Source organism: Myxocyprinus asiaticus, chromosome 43 (assembly GCF_019703515.2).
Source record: "Myxocyprinus asiaticus isolate MX2 ecotype Aquarium Trade chromosome 43, UBuf_Myxa_2, whole genome shotgun sequence".
In the NCBI taxonomy this organism is placed as follows: domain Eukaryota; kingdom Metazoa; phylum Chordata; class Actinopteri; order Cypriniformes; family Catostomidae; genus Myxocyprinus; species Myxocyprinus asiaticus.
The window spans coordinates 1,725,001-1,745,230 of record NC_059386.1 but is presented as its reverse complement, the minus strand read 5'-3'; the positions used below and the strand labels follow the sequence as shown (position 1 = coordinate 1,745,230).

General features: G+C 40.2%; 1 protein-coding gene across 6 annotated transcripts in view; it reads left to right on the top strand.

The window, feature by feature from the left end:
• nrg1 (neuregulin 1) overlaps positions 1-20,230 on the top strand; it is an 80,120-nt gene that overhangs the window by 32,574 nt on the left and 27,316 nt on the right. For 5 of the 6 annotated variants that reach the window (XM_051685218.1, XM_051685219.1, XM_051685215.1 and 2 more), the window contains one exon: positions 19,862-20,000. In XM_051685218.1, the coding sequence (XP_051541178.1) occupies positions 19,862-20,000 (139 nt within the window). Of the gene's footprint in view, positions 1-18,959; positions 19,055-19,861; positions 20,001-20,230 lie in introns of those variants that run through there. The other variant, XM_051685220.1, reaches the window with a different exon arrangement.

Below are 20,230 nucleotides of genomic sequence, written 5' to 3'. Positions count from 1 at the left end.
AGCCGGCTGGGGCTTCGGGACAACTGGGAAAAGAGCAAGCTCTCCCCGGTTCAGAGCATCTCTTTTCTCAGTCTGGAGTTGGACTCAGTCTCGATGACAGCATGCCTCACGAACGAGCATGCACAGTCGATGCTGAACTGTCTGAAGGCGTTCAGACGGAGAACAGCGGTTCCACTGAAACACTTTCAGAGGCTCCTGGGGCATATGGCATCCTCAGCGGCGGCCACACCACTCGGGTTGGTGCATACGAGACCGCTTCAGCACTGGCTTTGGACTCGAGTCCTGAGATGGGCATGATGCCACGGGACACATCGCGTGACCATCACGCCGATCTGTCACTGCCTCTTCAGCCCTTGGACCGACCTGGCATTTCTACGGGCAGGGGTTCCCCTAGAGCAGGTTTCCAGGCGTGTCGTGGTTACAACAGACGCCTCCAAGACGGGCTGGGGTGCTGTATGCAACGGGCACACAGCCACCGGCTCTTGGACTGGCTCGTGGCTGTGTTGGCACATCAACCGCCTAGAGCTGTTTGCAGTACTGCTCACCTTGCGGAGGTTTCGGCCGTTGATCCAGGGCAAGCACGTGTTGGTCCGGACAGACAACACAGCGATGGTAGCTTACATGAACCGCCAAGGTGGTCTACACTCCCATTGCATGTCACAACTCGCCCGCCATCTCCTCTGGAGTCAGCAGCGCCTTAAGTTGCTACGAGCCACTCACATCCCGGGTGACCTCAACACCGCAGTGGACGCACTGTCATCAGGTTACCCTCAGGGGAGAGTGGAGACTCCACCCTCAGGTGGTCCAGCTGATTTGGAGTCGATTCGGTCGAGCACCTGTTTGCTTCCCGGGAATCCTCCCATTGCCCGCTTTGGTACGCCCTGACCGAGGCACCCCTCAGTATAGACGTGTTGGCACACAGCTGGCCCCCTGGACTATACAAGTATGCATTTCCCCCAGTAAGCCTACTTGCACAGACCCTGTGCAAGATCAGGGAGGACGGGGAGCAAGTCATCCTAGTAGCACCCTACTGGCCCACCCAGACATGGTTCTCGGATCTCACACTCCTCGCGACAGCCCCCCCTGGTTAATTCCCCTGAGGTAGGACCTTCTTTCTCAGGGACGGGGCACCATCTGGCACCCGCGACCAGACCTCTGGAATCTCCATGTCTGGCCCTTGGACAGGACATGGAGGACTTAAGTGGCCTACCGCCCGAGGTGGTAGACACGATCACTCAGGCTAGGGCTCCCTCTATGGGGCGCCTGTATGCCTTGAAGTGGCATCTGTTCGCTAAGTGGTGTTCTTCCCAACGGGAAGACCCCCAGAGATGTGCAGTCGGATCGGTGCTTTTCTTCCTGCAGGAGAGGTTGGAGGGGCGGCTGGCCCCCTCCACCTTGAAGGTGTATGCAGCTGCTATTTCGGCTCATCACGATGCAGTAGATGGTAAGTACTTGGGGAAGCGCGACTTGATCATCAGGTTCCTGAGAGGCGCTAGGAGGTTGAACCCCTCTAGACCGCACCTCGTTCCCCCGTGGGATCTCTCTGTAGTCCTTCAGGGTCTACGGGGAGCTCCCTTTGAGCCCTTGGAGTCAGCTGAGCTTAATGCACTCTCTTTCAAGACTGCCCTCCTGACTGCACTCACTTCCATCAAGAGGGTAAGGGACCTGCAAGCGTTCTCTGTCAGCGAATCGTGCCTGGAGTTCGGTCCGGGTTACTCTCACGTGATCCTGAGACCGGTTCCCACGACCCCTTTTAGGGATCAGGTAGTGAACCTGCAAGCGCTGCCCCAGGAGGAGGCAGACCCAGCCTTGGCGTTGCTGTGTCCGGTGCGAGCTTTACGCATCTATTTAGATCGCACGCAGAGCTTTAGAAGCTCTAAGCAGCTCTTTGTCTGCTTTGGTGGACAGCGTAAAGGAAGCTCTGTCTCCAAACAGAGGATTGCCCACTGGGTCATTGACGCCATCACTATAGCATATCAAGCTCAGGACGTGCCACCCCCTCTGGGGTTATGAGCCCACTCTGCCAGGAGTGTGGCGGCCTCCTGGGCCCTGGCCAGTGGCACCTCTTTGGCAGACATCTGCAGAGCAGCGGGCTGGGCAACACCCAACACCTTTGCGAGGTTCTACAATCTCCAGGTTGAGTCGGTTTCATCCCGTGTATTGGCAGGCACAAGCAGGTAAGTTCCAGGACAGCTGGCCAGGTGTATCACTTGCTCATAGCGCCTTTCCCCTCCCTTGAGGGGAAGACGTGCGCTCTTGACTCCCATTAGTGTTCACAGACTGTGATCCCTGGATGACTTCCTCCTTAGCCCTGTAGCAGTCGAGTTTGCGGAGCTCAGTAAGTGCGCTGGTAAGGCCCTGTACTGAGGTAGGTGCTCCACATTCGGTGGTTCCCCATAGGTAACCCCATGTGTTATATCTTCTGTAAGATCGTTTCCCTCTTGGTAAACTACGTCTTCCTTGAGCAGAGGGTCCTCTGCTCTGGTCGCCATGCTTGTAGAAACTCCTCCCCCCTTGGGTAGGACCCACCATGCGACTCTCCACATGACATACTTCCAACAAAACTCGGTAAGACCATGTGATGTATTTCCACTTGAAGTACCCCCCCCCACCTTCTCTGGGTGGGATGTGGTCTCCGCGGTGTCTTCCCCTTGGGAGTGACACCCCACCCCCCCCCACCCCACCTCCCCCCGATGTGGACACTCGTGGATCCCAGTCTGTTAACAAAATTCCACTCTTTTTGGGGAGAAAAAAGAGGGAAAAGAGGCCTCAGCTGGGCTAGCCTGTCCCTATTTGTTGAGCAGTCGACTTGTTCCTGAAGGACCGTTCAACGCTCATAGCAGCGTTGGGGGAGGTTACGTGACAGCCTGATGCGCTGGCAACGAGGCACACAAAAGTCTGCTTGTCTCGTACCGCTAGTCCACATAACACAGTTCAGCTAGTTGTGGCGTTTTGTATAGGGACCACTAGTGTCACTACATCGACACAACGTCGAGTGAGTGACAGATAGGGAACGTCCTGGTTACTTTCGGAACCTCCGTTCCCTGATGGAGGGAACGAGACGTTGTGTCCCTCTTGCCACAATGCTGAACTACCCGCTGAAATGGCCGGGACCTGGTCTCAGCTCCACAGCACAAAACCTGAATGAGAGGTTGCATACCAGCTCCTTTTATACCCGTATGTCCAGGGGAGTGGCATGCAAATTCCACTTGCCAATTCTCATTGGCCTTTTTTCAAAAAAGCAGAGGTGTTTGGGGCTCCCAAGAGTGACTCCTAGTGTCACTACATCGACACAACATCTCGTTCCCTGCATCAGGGAACGGAGGTTACGAAAGTAACCAGGATGTTTTTTCTTACCTGATTCACAAATACGTTTTTCTTGTTATAAGCATAAATGTTACTAAATGTTGTTTAACTTCTCTTATGTCATTTTGCTAAGTAAATTAATCTTGTTGTAAGAATGTTTAGACATTTTTACAAAAACAAAGAAGACAAAAATTCAGTATGAAAATATATTTTGGCAGTATAAACACCCAGAAATGGCAGCATAAATTTAACACCACAACCCATCAAGTTGTCAAAAACACTTTTTAATGGTGTCACCATTTATGATCACCCCAAAATATCTCAAGATGGAAAAAGAGCAAAAGAACAACTCTTTTAGTTACCCACAGGCTTGAAATGGATAAGGCTGGCATAAGAGAAAGTATCTGAACATCCAAACACTTACACACTTCACCTAACAGTTCAGGTTCATTCCTGTTGCATCGATCACAGTCCTGCTGACACGCATGTCTGGTTGAGTTAACCCATGGGGTGATGTGATTGTGAACTGGGTGGTGGGGTTGATGAATTCATTATTGTAATGGAGAGATGCCAGCTGAGGCAAACGTCTGTGATTTAATTCTGCTGGAATTAAGTGACATCTGGCAGTTATGGCATTGATGAAGGTTACTGTGCTATTGTTGACGTGTGCAGTTCAGTACAGTGTCCTCTAATTGCCGTCGTGTTTGATCCTGTGAAAATATATGCTGCTTTTTCCCCCCTCACATCTGTCCTTGAAGTCATCACACACATTTGAGTCAGCTTCTGTTTCACAAATGTCCTTGTGTTATAGTGAAAATTTGTATATCCTTCATTATCTTAATTTCCATCATGTTTTCCTCTTGAATTTCGAGCACTTATCCTACAGTACACTGTCTGCACTGAATGTTAGATGTTAATGAGGGTCAGCCGGATGCGGCAGACAGACGACATACAGCGTCCTAAAATTCAAAACTACTTCTGTAAATGTACGCACACCGCTGCCAGCTATGACTTCAGGGACTGCTCAAAAATTTCCGCGCCAAGTGCTACTCGAATAGTTTTCCAAAACAATTAATTAAATTGGACCCAAATCATTCCTTGAACAAGGGACATACACTGGTGGCCAAAAGTTTGGAATAATGTACAGATTTTGCTCTTATGGAAAGAAATTGGTACTTTTATTCACCAAAGTGGCATTCAACTGATCACAATGTATAGTCAGGACATTAATGACATGAAAAATTACTATTACAATTTGAAAAAAATACTCAGAAGTTCTTAAACTACTTCAAAGAATTCTCATCAAAAAATCCTCCACGTGCAGCAATGACAGCTTTGCAGATCCTTTGCATTCTAGCTGTCAGTTTGTCCGGATACTCAAGTGACATTTCACCCCACACTTCCTGTAGCACTTGCCATAGATGTGGATGTCTTATAGAAGATTACACTTCTCATGCACCTTACAGTCTAGCTGATCCCACAAATGCTCAATGGGGCTCAATCCATAACACTCTTTTCCAATTATCTGTTGTCCAATGTCTGTGTTTCTTTGCCCACTCTAACCTTTTCTTTTTGTTTTTCTGTTTCAAAAGTGGCTTTTTCTTTGCAATTCTTCCCATAAGGCCTGCACCCCTGAGTCTTCTCTTTACTGTTGTACATGAAACTGGTGTTGAGCGGGTAGAATTCAATGAAGCTGTCAGTTGAGGACATGTGAGGTGTCCATTTCTCAAACTAGAGACTCTGATGTACTTATCCTCTTGTTTAGTTGTACATCTGTCCTTCCACATCTCTTTCTGTCCTTGTTAGAGCCAGTTGTCCTTTGTCTGTGAAGACTGTAGTGTACACCTTTGTATGAAATCTTCAATTTTTTGGCAATTTCAAGAATTGTATAGCCTTCATTCCTCAAAACAATGATTGACTGACGAGTTTCTAGAGAAAGCTGTTTCTTTTTTGCCATTTTTGACCTAATATTGACCTTAAGACATGCCAGTCTATTGCATACTGTGGCAACTCAAAAACAAGCACAAATACAATGATAAGCTTCATTTAATGAACCAAATATCTTTCAGCAGTGTTTGATATAATGGCAAGTGATTTTCTAGAACCAAATTATCAATTTAGCATGATTACTCAAGGATAAGGTATTGGAGTGATGGCTGCTGGAAATGGGGCCTGTCTAGATTTGATCAAAAATGCCTTTTTTCAAATAGTGATGGTGCTGTTTACATCAGTAATGTCCTGCCTATACTTTGTGATCAGTTGAATGCCACTTTGGTGAATTAAAGTACCAATTTCCTTCTGAAACAGCAAAATCTATACATTATACCAAACTTTTGGCTGCCAGTGTGCATTGTTGGCTTTAGCCTAGGCTAGAAGATACAAGTAACAAGTTTGTCTTTTTGTGGTTTGACAGCTTGAATAAAGCCTGGGCTACATAGAGAAAAATGCAACGATGCAACAGCAAGAATTATTTTTTTGTGAATCAACAAGAGCAGAGTGCGTGCAGGGAGTATTTAGCAGAGACGCCAACTTCTATTTAAATGAATGGGAGAAATTGGAACGCCCAACGGTCAATAGATATAGATAGGAAGTCCTGCCTTTCAGGTAAAAGAGCCAATCACCTTTTAAATACAGACATTGCCTGTACAAACCGGGAAAATAGCGTTTTATAGCGTAATCTGATAAGAAGCACAAGTTATGATACCAGTGTTGTCAGATTTTATTGCTGATTTGAAATATGTTCTTTGATCGTAATCTTGACCAACCATTTTGGACATTTCGGTCTTTGCCCATTCAAGTAGATAGGAGCTGCACTGGCATGACTGGAAATAACCTCCTGAGAGCGTTCCAAAGATGGCCAACAGTGGTCTGACTTGCTAGAAAGACTTTGGTGTGTATTTGAAAGAGCTAGAAGAGTTTGTTTTGTTTTGAACTTTTAAGTTCTCTTTGTTGTTTTGCAGAGAGATGTAAACTATGAGTGAGTGTGTTTGTGTGTCGCTCGTTTCACCTGTGAATCAGTGTGTCTCTAGAGATCTGTGTGTGTACCTCTGCTGCTGGTCTAATGATCACCTTCAGAGTCTCATTAACACTCATACACAGCACAGTTTCCTTTCCAAATACATACTCAGCTGGAGAAAATAGAGAAACCCATTGTAATTGCAATTTATGCAAAATGGACTCTTCTTGTTATTCTACAGTATATAAATTCATTTCTTGTCTTTGTTAATACATGATAAGCGCTGCCTTACACAATGAGCACTAGATTGGGTGCTGTGTTAGGAGTAAATTATTTGTTGCTTTACAATCAGAGGAATTTGCATGACTGGTCATCAGTTGAAAATCTGCATTGATTCATCTACATGAAATGCACAGATTGAGGTTTATCAAACAGGTTTTATTTTTATGTACTGGCAGACTGTTCTTGGGTGCCTGTCCAAGCATTGACACATTAGCCCTAATGAGCAGAGAGACTGGCATACTTAAGCACACTGCGTACTTCCGTCTGAAATTGTGGCTTAGTGCTGGAATGCTGCTGGAGTGTCGCCTCACATTCTGTTGAGAAGGGAGATTCTGTGTTCTCGCTACAACAGCTGCTCACAGCATGAACACACATCTATTCTCTAGGAAGACTAAATAAAAATGACTTCTATTCCAGATGTTGATGTGTAAGGTGATGAGAGCATATAGTGAGTTTGCAACATTTATTCCTGGAGGGAACCTCAGTGCCACTAAGAAAGTTATTGCAATACTTACTATACTTTAGTCATGACAACTTATAATGGCTATGACAAGTTGGTACTTTTGTTTTTGGCAGACTAGATCTGTTTATGCTGCTGCTGCAGAACAAGTGATGCTGGGGAGGAGGAGGGTTTCAGAGAAAACAATCTCATAGCGGGCTGCAGTGAAATCACTGTACCTGCAAACAACCGAGGCAATTTAAATGTTAGACAAAGAGAGAGTATGCAAGTTGATTGGTTAACAGATTGCATGATAAAGGACCTATGATAGGGCCCTATGAAATGTGGTTTATTTTTTCCCAAATTTCATTTTAATCTTTCCAGATTCCATGTTTTAGGTTTTAATCAAATTAAATTAAATGAATGAATAAAACTAGCCAAATGAAACTGTAATAATTAATGTTCAACAAAACATTAAAACAGTTATTTTTGGTCAAATAAAGTGCTACACAACATAGCTTCATAATATACAGTAAATGAAAACATTGATGAAAAAATCTGTGAATCTCATTCGCAGCACAAACAGATTTATTCATTTTTTTATTCATGATTAATTGTAATTAATTTCATCACAAATTACCCATTTTTATGACTCAATTTCGTGATTCTGTCCACATTTTCAGAATTGTGGATATCAAAGGGCCCTACTATCAGCTGCACCATGTAGAGTTTTATGACTGAACTTAGAATCATTAGTTCTAGATAATACTGTGCTAGATAACTAGTTGACTACTAAGATGAAACCACAAAATAAAAAGTTAAATAAAATGTAAGCACGAGCGAGAGTGCTGTTGTACTGAATATCAGAAAATAGTTTCAAACAAAGACAAAGCAGGATTGATCAATGTGTGTCACTGAGCATCACACTGACCGACAGCCTGTCTGGAACACAGAGAACACAGACAAATGGAGTGATACAAACAGTGTAGTGCCCCAGTGCTGTTACACTAAATATCAGAACTCTTGGAATGCCGCTTGGCCATTCAGAGTAGAGGACCGGAGCAAGCTGTTGAATAATGTTAACTAATCAGTATAAGAGAAGTGTATGTGCAGAGTGTTAATAGCAGTGGTCAGGGATGAGGGCTCGTTTAGTGGACTGTAAATAAGGTGTTGTAGCTGATTGTGCTTCAGTGATGTTGTAGATGATGTTTGCTTATAATAATGAGCACACGCAACAGCAGATGTGCATGTCTACAGCTGCTCATGAGGGATTCAGTTGTGCTGATGATGCACTTGTTTGTCCTTTCAACCTCAACAACGAGATAAGCGCACACACACATTTACTATCTGCTATTATCTACACATCTGCTACTATCTACACATCTGCTATCGAAATGGGGACATATGGGGACTCAACTTAGTCTCACGACAACTTGTAATAATTTGTACAAGATGGCAAAATCTTAAGACTTCGTATGGCTTGGCTCGTACGAAAACATATGACTTTTATTGCCATAGAGACCGACCAATCAACAAACAGAATTTCAAATTAATACAATCCAGGCATCAAAAGAAATGGAACATCTGAAAACAAATTTGGTTGCTCTTTCCATATTTATTTATGGAATAAAAATAACTGATGTATGTCAGAAACCTGTAATATGCTTCTCTCGTCTCGTTCCAAACCCAGATATTTTCTTTCTTCCGTGGTGCACCAAAGTTATTTTCCTGTTTAAATCATGGTTATGTTTTGGGTTTGGGGTTACACTTCATGGTTTGGTTTAGATTTGGGTAAAGGATTAAATTTAGGAAAAATCATAATAACATAATTTGTGGGTTTGTTTATTTTTCTCTATTGGAGTAAAAGTTGTACATTTTTGTACAAGCCAACTCGTACGATTGTTAAGCAAACACACACACACACTGAGCACAATGAAGAGTCAAGTGTCACAGTCTATATATGTTGTCAAAACACATGGTGTCATTGCGAGTTTGAAAAATCGAGTGTCTTTTATGTTTACTGTAAACATTATAGAACACATAATTGTGCATATTTTCTTTTCGAGTTGTTGTTGTTGTTGTTTAGATTTGCTTATCATCATGCACAACTGATGGCCTGTCCTGAAAAGATGTGTGTAACTGCATTAGTGTCAGAAACAAAGCTTGAAAAGCTCATGGGATTCATTTTCATATTTACTGTATTATTAAGAGAGATTCTTATTCATATACTCAATAAACATGTATTTCCGTCTACAGATAATTTATATTATAGCCTAATTCAAATGTCTTGAAGTTTACTCATAGTAATGCAGTGGTCCAGTATCTTGTTGCATTGTGTAACATGTTACTTGTCAGTTACCTGTCTGTGCATATCTTGGATTAGCTTGGATTGGAAACAGTGCATGATTATGGCATGTCACATTAGTTAGCAGACCTATGGCTGTTTATGTTCACTGAATTAAAAATAAAGTCCCGTTGGTGGAGCATGTTGCATTGCATTATGGAATGGCCTTATCCCTTAAAATTCAGCCAAAATGAGATTCATTCTTAGAAGGTATCATAATCTTCCTACAGTTTATTGTGTGTCTAAAATGCTCCAAAATCTATCAAGGTACTGTAGATGTCTCCCTAGGTTTGAGCAAGACACACTGTTTCGACACACACTTTCGAAAACTCTAGAGACACATGAGAGATTATTGGTCTCTTCTGTAAAACACCTGAGAAACAAGAGATCTTATTTGTGACTTTTCTTTTGTTCGGGTTCGAGTTCACTGTGTGTCTCTGAGCAGGTGTATCTGAACACTAGTGTGCTGCTCACTGCTCTTACCTCAACATATAAATACCTAAACTTCTGTGGTTATGAATAAATGAATACCATTGTATATGGTTGGTACCAAAATGTGTACATGAGAGTGATTTAGTTGAATTAAATCTTTCTCAGTTCTGTCAGGACAGTGTTGTGTTGATGGATTTATAGTGTATGAAATGAGAGCTGTTAAAAGATGTGCAGTCTGTGTGAAGAATATAAAGGAATGCTTACATTGCACTTCTAAAATAGCATTGCCAACATTTCCTTTTCCAGATCAGAAATGTCCAGTGAGGTGTGCACTCTTGATATGATCTCATTTTGTAGGCCAGGATGTTTGCAACATTGCTAAAACTTTCCATCAGGCCAGTCAGTTTGATGTTCATGCACATGTAATTTTACTTTTTATTGATTGATTTTACAGTTCACTCATCCGTGACTTATAAGCCTTAATACAGAGGTAATAAATGGTATCCTTAAAGGTATAGTTCAACCAAAAACTGAAAATTCTGCCTTTATTAACCATCCCGTTGTATAAAAAAAAACGTGTAATATTGTCCATATGACCAGCTGTCAATTCAAATGAGGGTGTTTCTTTTACTTTTGGCACTTTCAGTCCTGTGAATTAGAAAGTTAAGTCTTGTTAAAAAAATTTTCACACTACTTAATTTAATTTGTCTACTAAATATGTCCTACGGTGTATGTACGTCCTAAGGAGATTTATGTCATTTTTATTATGAAAATTTCCACCCCAGTGTCATTTCCAGCACATCTCAAATTCTATATTTTAATAGAATTCTGTGCTGGAAATGACGCTGATGGAAATTACATTTTTTACGTTTTTATATCAAATGACCCACTCCTGTCTTGCTGAGGTTAATTTCATATGGTACATTTTATGTATCATAAATACACACACTTTTTTGCATAATTTGGCTAAATTACAGCTTGTTTAATAAATATATTCTTCAAATGACATTTACCTTGATTTTTCTTTGCTTTCTTCAAAAAGAAAATTTCACATTTTATATTTCATCACAAGTATGCTTTTTACTGACACCTTTGTCCACTTGGTTAACATGTAGCCTACACTAACTTTTGAAAAAATAAAAAAATAAAAAATAATAATTATTATTATTAGGGGCAAAATTGTTTAGTATGCTGAAAATGATCGAAATATGTTGAAAAACTGATAGAAATCATATTCACACAATAAATATTGAAATTGTTTATTTCACTTTTTGTTTAGATGATCATAGTTTTAAACATGTAATAATTTGTGGAATAAATGGATTTTCATAGTTTAATATTGAAAATCTGGGTCAGGGACAACAAGTCTAAAACAGTCAAATCTATACATAAGACTTTTGAAAAGTATAAAAATAACAGATGAAGGCCTGTTAAAAAGTTTTGTCACACTTTATATTAGGTGTCTTTAACTACTATGTACTAACATTAAAATAAATTCAATACAATGTAATTACTGTGTAATTACATGTTATTTGCAAAATTCTCACAAGATTCACATTTGCTGCTACTGAGGTTGACATACAGGTAGATTTAGCAGTAGGGTTATGGTTGGGGTTAAGGGTTAGAGTTAGGTTTTAGGGTAAGGTTGGGTTAGGGTTAGGTTTAGGGTTAGAAGTAAGGTTAACAATATAACTACACATCTAATTAAATGCAGGTACTTAGGGTGATATAAGTACAGATAAAAAAAGTGTGTACATAATAAGTACATTGTATCAAATGCTTCAGTACATAGTAGTTAAATACATCTAATATAAAGTGGAACCAAAATGTTTCATTTTAAGTGACCTTCATATAATAAAAACAAAAATCAACCCCTGAGATATAAAATTGTGCAAAGTTGAATAAAACCCATGATAACTTTGTGTGAGGAACAGACTCAATTATAAGTTGTAATCCTGCCCACTGCCGCAGGTTTAAAATCTCATTCACACTTGTGGACAATTCAAAAGTTGTGCCTTGAGATGCGTCATATCAGGTTTTACATTATTCACTCTGGTTCTAATGTGTCACAAGACCAATTTTGGCACATCAAAGTTTAAAAAAAGGCGAAGGGGAAGATTCAAAGTGAATAATGACTTAAATTTCAGGCTGTTCCTCACACAAAGCCTGAATGGCTTCTGTATGGCAGACATATTGTTTTGAAGGTGTATTGGAACAAAAGGGTTTTAGTCACACCATCTGTCCTGCGGTCCCAGTGCAGACATGACATGAATAATAGCACTTTTTTTTTCAAATTCACATAATGTATGACTGGTCAAGGTTACACTAATATGCTGACATGACAAATTTGACCAAATATTAGCTAATGTCATGGTCTTGCCCTTCAGGTAATGCTGATATCATTAATATTAGCTTTAGAAGTTTGTCAGTTATCTTAAAAGTGATTTTCCATGAAAAGATATGCAAAAAATGTTTCTACTCCCTAAAAGATATCACTGTCATGAGGTATCTCACCAGTCTCTGTGACAGCTCTATACTCTGTAAACAACAAACAAAAATGTGTCCGCAGGCCGCGGACTCTGGCACCTTCTAACTTGGTTTTTCACTTCTCTACTCAGAAGAGAAGTGTCTTTAGGTTACTGACACTGTTAGCACAAGCCATTAAATAGTTAAATACTGCGCTTAAGAGTAATAAGTTTATACGGGTTTATTAGAAGAGGAATCACTCCCTTATTTGGGCTTAAGAACAATCGGCGCACAAGAATTTCCTGGTGTTTTGTGCAGCCTGAGGCGATCAGGTGTTCTTTGTACACACACATTGCACAAGAGCACTGTAAAACACACATTAATTTCCTGCTGGTTATGTTAAGAGATATGTCAAACATGTGGTCACTGTAGCTACAGATAAACAGACGTCTCAGGAGAACACAGGAGTCTTCCTGAGCTCTTATCTCAGAGCCTTTGGAACCCGCCACACCAGCAACAGCTCCTCAAATTCACAAAGCTTCACTGATGATTCTGCCGTATACATAAACGGCAGGGTTAGATTGCACCCCCTTTAGTGAGCCGCCGGCGCCCCCCTTAAGATGGCACCACTATGTGTTGCATACATTGCGTATATGTTTTTTGCTTCCTTGATCTTTTGAGACAAAAGAGTTCTTTGTAATATGAAAACATACTCTAACTTTCAGAACTCAAAACTTCCTCCCTAGTCCAAAAAGGTAATTTTTTTCAAACCAAACTGTACAAATGGCTTGTTCGAACTTCCACAACTTTGTGACATTACCAACTTGAATGCTCAATGAATCAGTGACACTTTTTGAGTGTTCAGAAACATGGTGAGGGAATAATGAAGAAGTAGGATAGATACTATTATTTCTGAACACCAGAAGAACTAATGATAATAGTAAAATGTGGAAATGTTTGTGAAAGCATGTGCTGTTTGTGTATGTGTGGAGCACCTGCAGATCTTTTTTTTCCTCCCCTTTCCTCCCCAATTTGGTATGCCCAATTCCCAATGCACTCTAGGTCGTCGTGGTGGCATAGTGACTCGCCTCAATCCGGGTGGCGGAGGACGAATCTCAGTTGCCTCTGCATCTGAGACCGTCAATCCGTGCATCTTATCACTTGTTAAGCGCATTACCGTGGAGACGTAGTGTGTGTGGAGGCTTCACGCTATTCTCCGTGGCATCCACGCACAACTCACCACGTGCCCCACCGAGAGCGAGAACCACATTATAGCGACAATGGGGAGGTTAACCCAACGTGACTCTACCCACCCTAGCAACCGGGCCAATTAGTTGCTTAGGAAGCCTGACTGAAGTCACTTAGCATGCCCTGGATTCGAACTTGCGACTACAGATGTGATAGTCAGCGTCTTTACTTGCTGAACTACCCAGGCCCCCCTACCTGCAGATCTTTCTGAAGAATCACAACTTTACAAACGAGTGTCTGAAAGTTTGTTTGAACAACATCCCTGATAATTTCAGTCTGATCTTAATGGTATAGTTTGCCCACAAAATTAAAATTCTGTCATTACTCCCCTTGTGTCATTCCAAACCTGGGGTGTGTTTCCCGTACAACGCAAAACTCACTGCTTAACTACTATCGTACGATGCATTGTTGGAGAAATTATCTTGTCATGACTGTTTCCCGAAAATCGTTGTTATATACCATACATCTGTCGTCCGAACCACATTGCTTCAACAATATAGAGCTGTCGTTATTGATGTCACGCAGGGGGTGGAGTAATAGTTTCTGTGGAGATTGAATGGATGTCAAATTAAAGCATGTTTATATGGACACCAGAAAGCCGTTTATTGCGAGAAAGCTGCTGAAAACACTAAAGCAGCTTCCATGTTTGTATGCACTGTGTATTCAGCATTCTCTTTACCCCCATATATATGTGGTTTGGTAAGTTTTCCCTCTTACGTCATACTCTAGGATTCCCCAGTTGCATTTGAGCACATATAAACATGCGCTCTCTTCCAAAACCTACATTTAAGTACACTGCTAATGCGTTTACATGGCCACATAAGCCGCATTCTCTGACAGAAACCTAGATGTGTTAAATCACTTTCTCTTAATCCCTTAATTGGCGTACGAAAAACAACCAAGTTTGCATGATGTTTCAAAATGCCACTTTCTGCAAAAACCCCAGAATAAGCAGTTCGCTTAAGTGCATGTAAACGGTGTTCGAGTGTAATCAAATTGTGTGGTATCTCAACTGATAGAGCATCGCACTTGAGATGCAAAGGACCGGCATATGACTCCTGAAGAGCACACAAGTCGACACGTGAGCTGAAAGTGTCATATAAGCACCACAAATGACAAGGTTGTGTTTTTCACCTCACATTTGCTTTTTAACACTATACGTTAGGTTTAGGTTTAAGGTTTAGTGTAGGAAGGTAGGTTTTGATTTACAAAAACAATAACAGCTTGACAGCTTCACTTTCATTATATGGAAAACAGAAGTCCCCTTCTAGAGGAAGATTATTACGGAATATCGACTTTATTTAGATCTGTTCCTTTAACAATTTAAGAAGACTTGGTGTACAGGGTGGAAGATGGTCATGAATTATGAATGCTTTTGCGTTTTTTTTTTTTTGTTTGTTTGTTTTTTTGTGATGAAAGGTGATAAAGGAAAATACATTTTTTCTAGTACTTGCTGCCATCTAGAGGAATGAACCAACACTTGTTGTAGGGACACAGTGCAAACAGAGCCTGAAACACAGGCTTTCAAAGACAGGATTAATAAATGTACATTCATTATTTACAAATTATTAAAATCCTTTTTTGACATTTCTGTAAAATGTGACCAATATCAACTTTAAGATATTAGTGGAAAGTTCTTAAAGATCCACGACAGCCTGTGATTTGTGTCCTGAATACAGAGTGCTCACTGAGTCACCGTCAAACCTGCAGTATGATTCAGCAGTCTGGTACACAGCAGGACACCAAGAACAGTGTTTATAAAAACCCATCTCAAAGAACACAGTATACTTTAGCAGATTAATATATTCAGATTTATCTCCCAGTAGATGTGTTTGAAGTACTTCCCTGCATTGCTGGAGCTCTCACAGGTTCAGTGCAGAAGAATGCAGATGCTTTAGAGCACGTTTGCAGTGTCTGTGCAGAGCTTCTTCTTCAATTTCTTCCCACCAGCAAAAAATGAAATGGACCCTAATCGATGGAGCAGAGGCCTTCACAGCACTCACATGGGGAATAAGAGATGCTGAGCACTGCTGCATTGCAGTGGATGCGTCTGCAGCGGCCCCGCAGTTATTTATAGCAGCGTGTATTTTAACACTTACTGCTGCTTGCAGATATTCTCGGCTGCTTCTCATTTTGCTCAAGGACTCAAAGATGGAGAATTTCAGGAACTCCATTTCATGGGAATAAACCTGCAAACTTTGTTGTAGGGTAGTTGACATGAAATAGTTTTGGGAAGTTGACATGTCCTGCAGTGTGACATGTTGTACTCCATCTACAACCATTTTAAACAGCACTTTGCTGATTAATTTACAATTTTTATACAGTTGTTATTGTTGTTTTTTGAGCTCATACCAATTGAGTGACTACATGGAATATTTGTACTTTAAAAAATTCATTTGTCACACCACAGGACCAATTAAAATGAACTAGTGAAGACAATAATGTGATTAGAAATGGTGAAAAACGTAAAATATTTTGTGGCCAATTACAGTCCCAAAGTATACACTTTCCAGTAACACTTTACATGAATGATCCTTTTGTTACAGGATTATAAAGGAGTTCATTAATGACTAATAATTCATTTACAAATGCATTATAAATCATGTATTCGCATATATATGTTATAACAACATGCATAAAAAGTGAGATTTTCATGCAATACCTGCCAAATAGTGAGACATTTTTACCTTAAATGTTATAAAAGCTTCTTAACACTTCAATTCAACATTAGTAACCAATCTAAATCAACTAGTTCCCATAGGTTAGTTAGTAACTAACCTAATCCTTCCTTTTAATCTCACTATAATAAATGAATAAGTATAAATAATTCTGTTTTGCAGACTGTTTTGTTACAGTGCATAAATCATGAATTAGGGCATTTTATGTTTTTGATTAATGTAAGTATAAAAAAGTGTATTAATTAAGCATTTATAACATGTTAGTTATAATGAACATTATAACTACTGGATGAAAGTTGCCTTTTTATGTATGTTGCTATAACTGATAGTATGATATATAAATGCATGAGTGTATATGGCTTTTTAGTGATTTAAGAACCCCTTTATAAACCCTTAACAAAGGGAACATTAAGGTAAAATGTTACAAACTTTCCCTTACATTCATTTAGAATTTAACCGAAAATCTTGTTTTTTAGGTTATGGAAACATTTTGTATCAACTATTCATTACCTGCCCAATCCTTAACCACTGCTTAGCCACTACTCTACCACTACCACCACCATTTAACTATAAACATAAACCTTACAAATTAATAAAAATAAAAGCTTGGATATTTTTCTACTTTATGACCAGATCAGTGTTAATTAACATTTAAAATGACCTGAACACAAGCATGAAGGTTAAAAACAGTGATTCAATTTCCCCTCTTCTCATTTTGCACATCACTCATGTTTATTCATGGCATCTTCGATGTTTGTCATCAGACACTGAATGCATAGAGATCCATTCATACATGAGTTGAATGATTTGTTTGCTGTCTCTCACCTTGAAAAGACTCAAACGTACTCCTGCAGTTCTGCTGACAATTTAACTTCACCGAGGTGCCCGTCAATGTGAGCGCAGCATGCCAAAACACTTACATCACATGAATAGTGTCAGTTTGAAATCTGTGAGCTGAAATGAAGTCTTTTCACTTGCGCATCGAGGTTCAGACATATGCAAATGTCCCTAACTTTCCTTTTCTCCTTAAAGGGGAATTCATGAATACTGAATTGCACTCACTAACACCCCAGTTTATTTACATGCACTGTCTCTGTTGTTTAAGCAGCCAATTTACTAAAGGGATTATGCTAATAGGTAATGGCACAAACAAAAAAACGTTGCTGAATGCAATTTGAACAGTGCACTTTGGTGGTACAGCATTGGATCTCAATTACACCACATGTTTGAATATATGCCTGATTATAACACTCCCCTCCATCGTTTGTTGGGTTGGAAATCATAAAAAAAAAATTCTTCTGCCAATGTGGGCAGATGACTCTTAAGGCCCCAATATACTTCTGGAGAAGTTATTCTTCATTTATTCATTCAGGGGTTAATAGAAGTTCTAAACAGCTGAGCAACGGTATACTGTTTGCGAACATTCAGACCACCGCCACACCGATCTGGGAGGTGTTTAGAAGAGCATTTAAATATGAGAATGCTACATGTAAAACCTAAACTAATATGATATTAAAATGTGTTATCAATGACTTTATGCCTCATTCTATGAGTAGAATTCACACTAGATCAGTAAAAGAAGCTGTTTTAACCACTCGATGATTTAGAGTAAAATATTTGCACAATGCACAAAAATTTCTATTTTAAACAAAATTCAGTTTACATGTTTTTCAGCAGCAAGTAATGGCGCAATGTTAATTGCATAAAAAAAAATGTGCTGACTTCTGTAAATACAGCTCAGTCTATAATAAGCCTTATTTACATAGAAAGGGGGTATGTTTGCACAGAAAAAATGACATTGACTTAATAAGTATAATACTAAGTGCTCAGTGCTATTCAAGTGCTGTGCCATGAGTATGGAACTGGATTGCAGATGATTTGTGTATGATTTGACAGGATTTGCACTGAAATATCATGTGCTAATGTGGTGCAGCTTTATAGTGAATACACTTTTGAAAGTCGTTGTGATGCGTCAGATGATCAAATGTGCCTGATCACTAATGCTGTAGGTTTAATGGGGGTGAAAAACGACAATTAGATTAACGAGCCCAAAGCAATCTGTTACACTGTCAATTATTCATGCAGTGCCGGTTGACTCAAACATCAGCAGGTTAAATGCTGAAGATTGAATTACGTTGAGCGTCTCCTGCTTCAGTGGTCACCTGACGGGGTCCATGACCTATGAAATCATGACAAAACTAATTTGATTACCTGCCAGGTTGAAGCCAGATTCAACACAATGTTCAGTCATCCCACGCCATACTTCTTGCATTTCTAGAGGCAGCGCTGGGAAGGCCGGATGTGGCCACATAGATTCTAGACCACAGATGAGAGGAATCTGATGACTGAGGTGCTTAGAGATGGCTATCAATATTCCACCTTCACTTCCTGGTGGAATTAGTTTAGTCCTACCTGCAGCACCAAATTGAGCTATTAGTATGTTGAGTCATGAAGTTACTCAGGGAGATTCGTGGTTAGACATGCAATGGACTGTTGATTCATGGTTTGGTTTGTCAGTCCCTTCCTAGAAATCGTGACTGCTCCTAAAGGATTGCAGATGTGTGTGTGTTAGTGTGTTGGCTTTTTTGTCACGGTTTGTCACAGGCACTTTTTGTGGTCAAATCAAAAATTGGATCACAGAGTCTCAAGTTACGGTGACTGATCACTCAGTGCTGCATTGATGATGCGTAAGAGACGCATCTGTTGACGTGATGTGCGTCGTGCGCTACTGTAGAGCTGATCGTTTAAAAATGTTGATGAGCAGGGACTTTGTCAGACAAGTGCAGAGAGAGGCAGTAGATCAAGACAGAGCGCTCAGGAAACACTTTTTCATCCCACCGGGCACCGACGGATCGAAGTGATGCACTTTCATAGATCCAGAAATGATCCAAACCAAACATCAGGTACAGAGGGATCTTATTGGATGCTGTTGTGATTTCTTTAAATTGTACACATTTTTTCTTGATTTATTAAATATATAATATAAATCAATATATCAGAAACAAACAAAAAAATATCAGAAGACATTTCTTAATTGTTTTCTGTGATTTCTTTTAATTTCTTGAAATGTTTTGAAATTGATCTTGGATTTATTGTATATACAGCCGTGCATATTTTGGATCAGCTTGGTTTATTTCAGCTTGTCATATTGAATCAGGATTCAGGTATATGAGCTTGAGTTTTGTAATAGTCAATTGATTGAAAACTGCATTTATGAAGAAAACATTATAGTTTTGTTTTTAAACAGAAAATTCACAGTTTTACTGACTATAATTGTATGAATGTTGCCATATCTTTCGAAAGTCTGTGTATTCGTGTATATAAAATATATAAAGTAGCTGTTTGACTGAGAAGTACTGCGTCATATTCTTCTCCCTGTGTATTTTTATAATTTTTTAAGTCCATGGCAATGAGCCTGAATTGATTTGAGGTTCATCAATAACCCAAAATATCCCATCTGTGCAGTATTTGCCTTCTCGTGTTCATCTGATATTCTGCGGTTATTTTGCGAAGGTCGTTTGGATGAGGTGCATGTCCTTATCTGCAGGAAGGTTCAGTCTTGAGTAGCACATTTACGTTCATCTTATCTTTTATATTTGTAGCTTTTTATATTTAAAATGATCGCTTTGGTAACGTAATAACATTCTCTAGAGTAAAACCGCTTGCTGCGCATCAGTGTATTTATGCCTGTGTTTTTGTCTCATCCACAGCGGCCACCAGCACGACTCCCGTGGCCAAAACCTCAAGTCATGTGACACGCTGCAGAGAGAGTGAGAGTAACTACTGCGTGAACGGAGGAAAATGCTTCACGCTGGAGGTCACGCCCGGCGACATCAGACGCCTCTGCAGGTACAGCTGCACGTGTGTGTGTGTGTATGTGTGTGTGTGTGTGTTAGAGACTGCAAGCTGTACAAATAGAAGACATTCCCAAACTGGTAACACTGTACATTAATGTTGCCTTTGTTAAGGGTTTATAAAGGGGCTCATTAATGACTAATAAGTGATTAACAAATGAATTATAAATCATTTATGTGCTTATAACAACATGCATAAAAAGGGTGACTTTCAAGCAATACCTG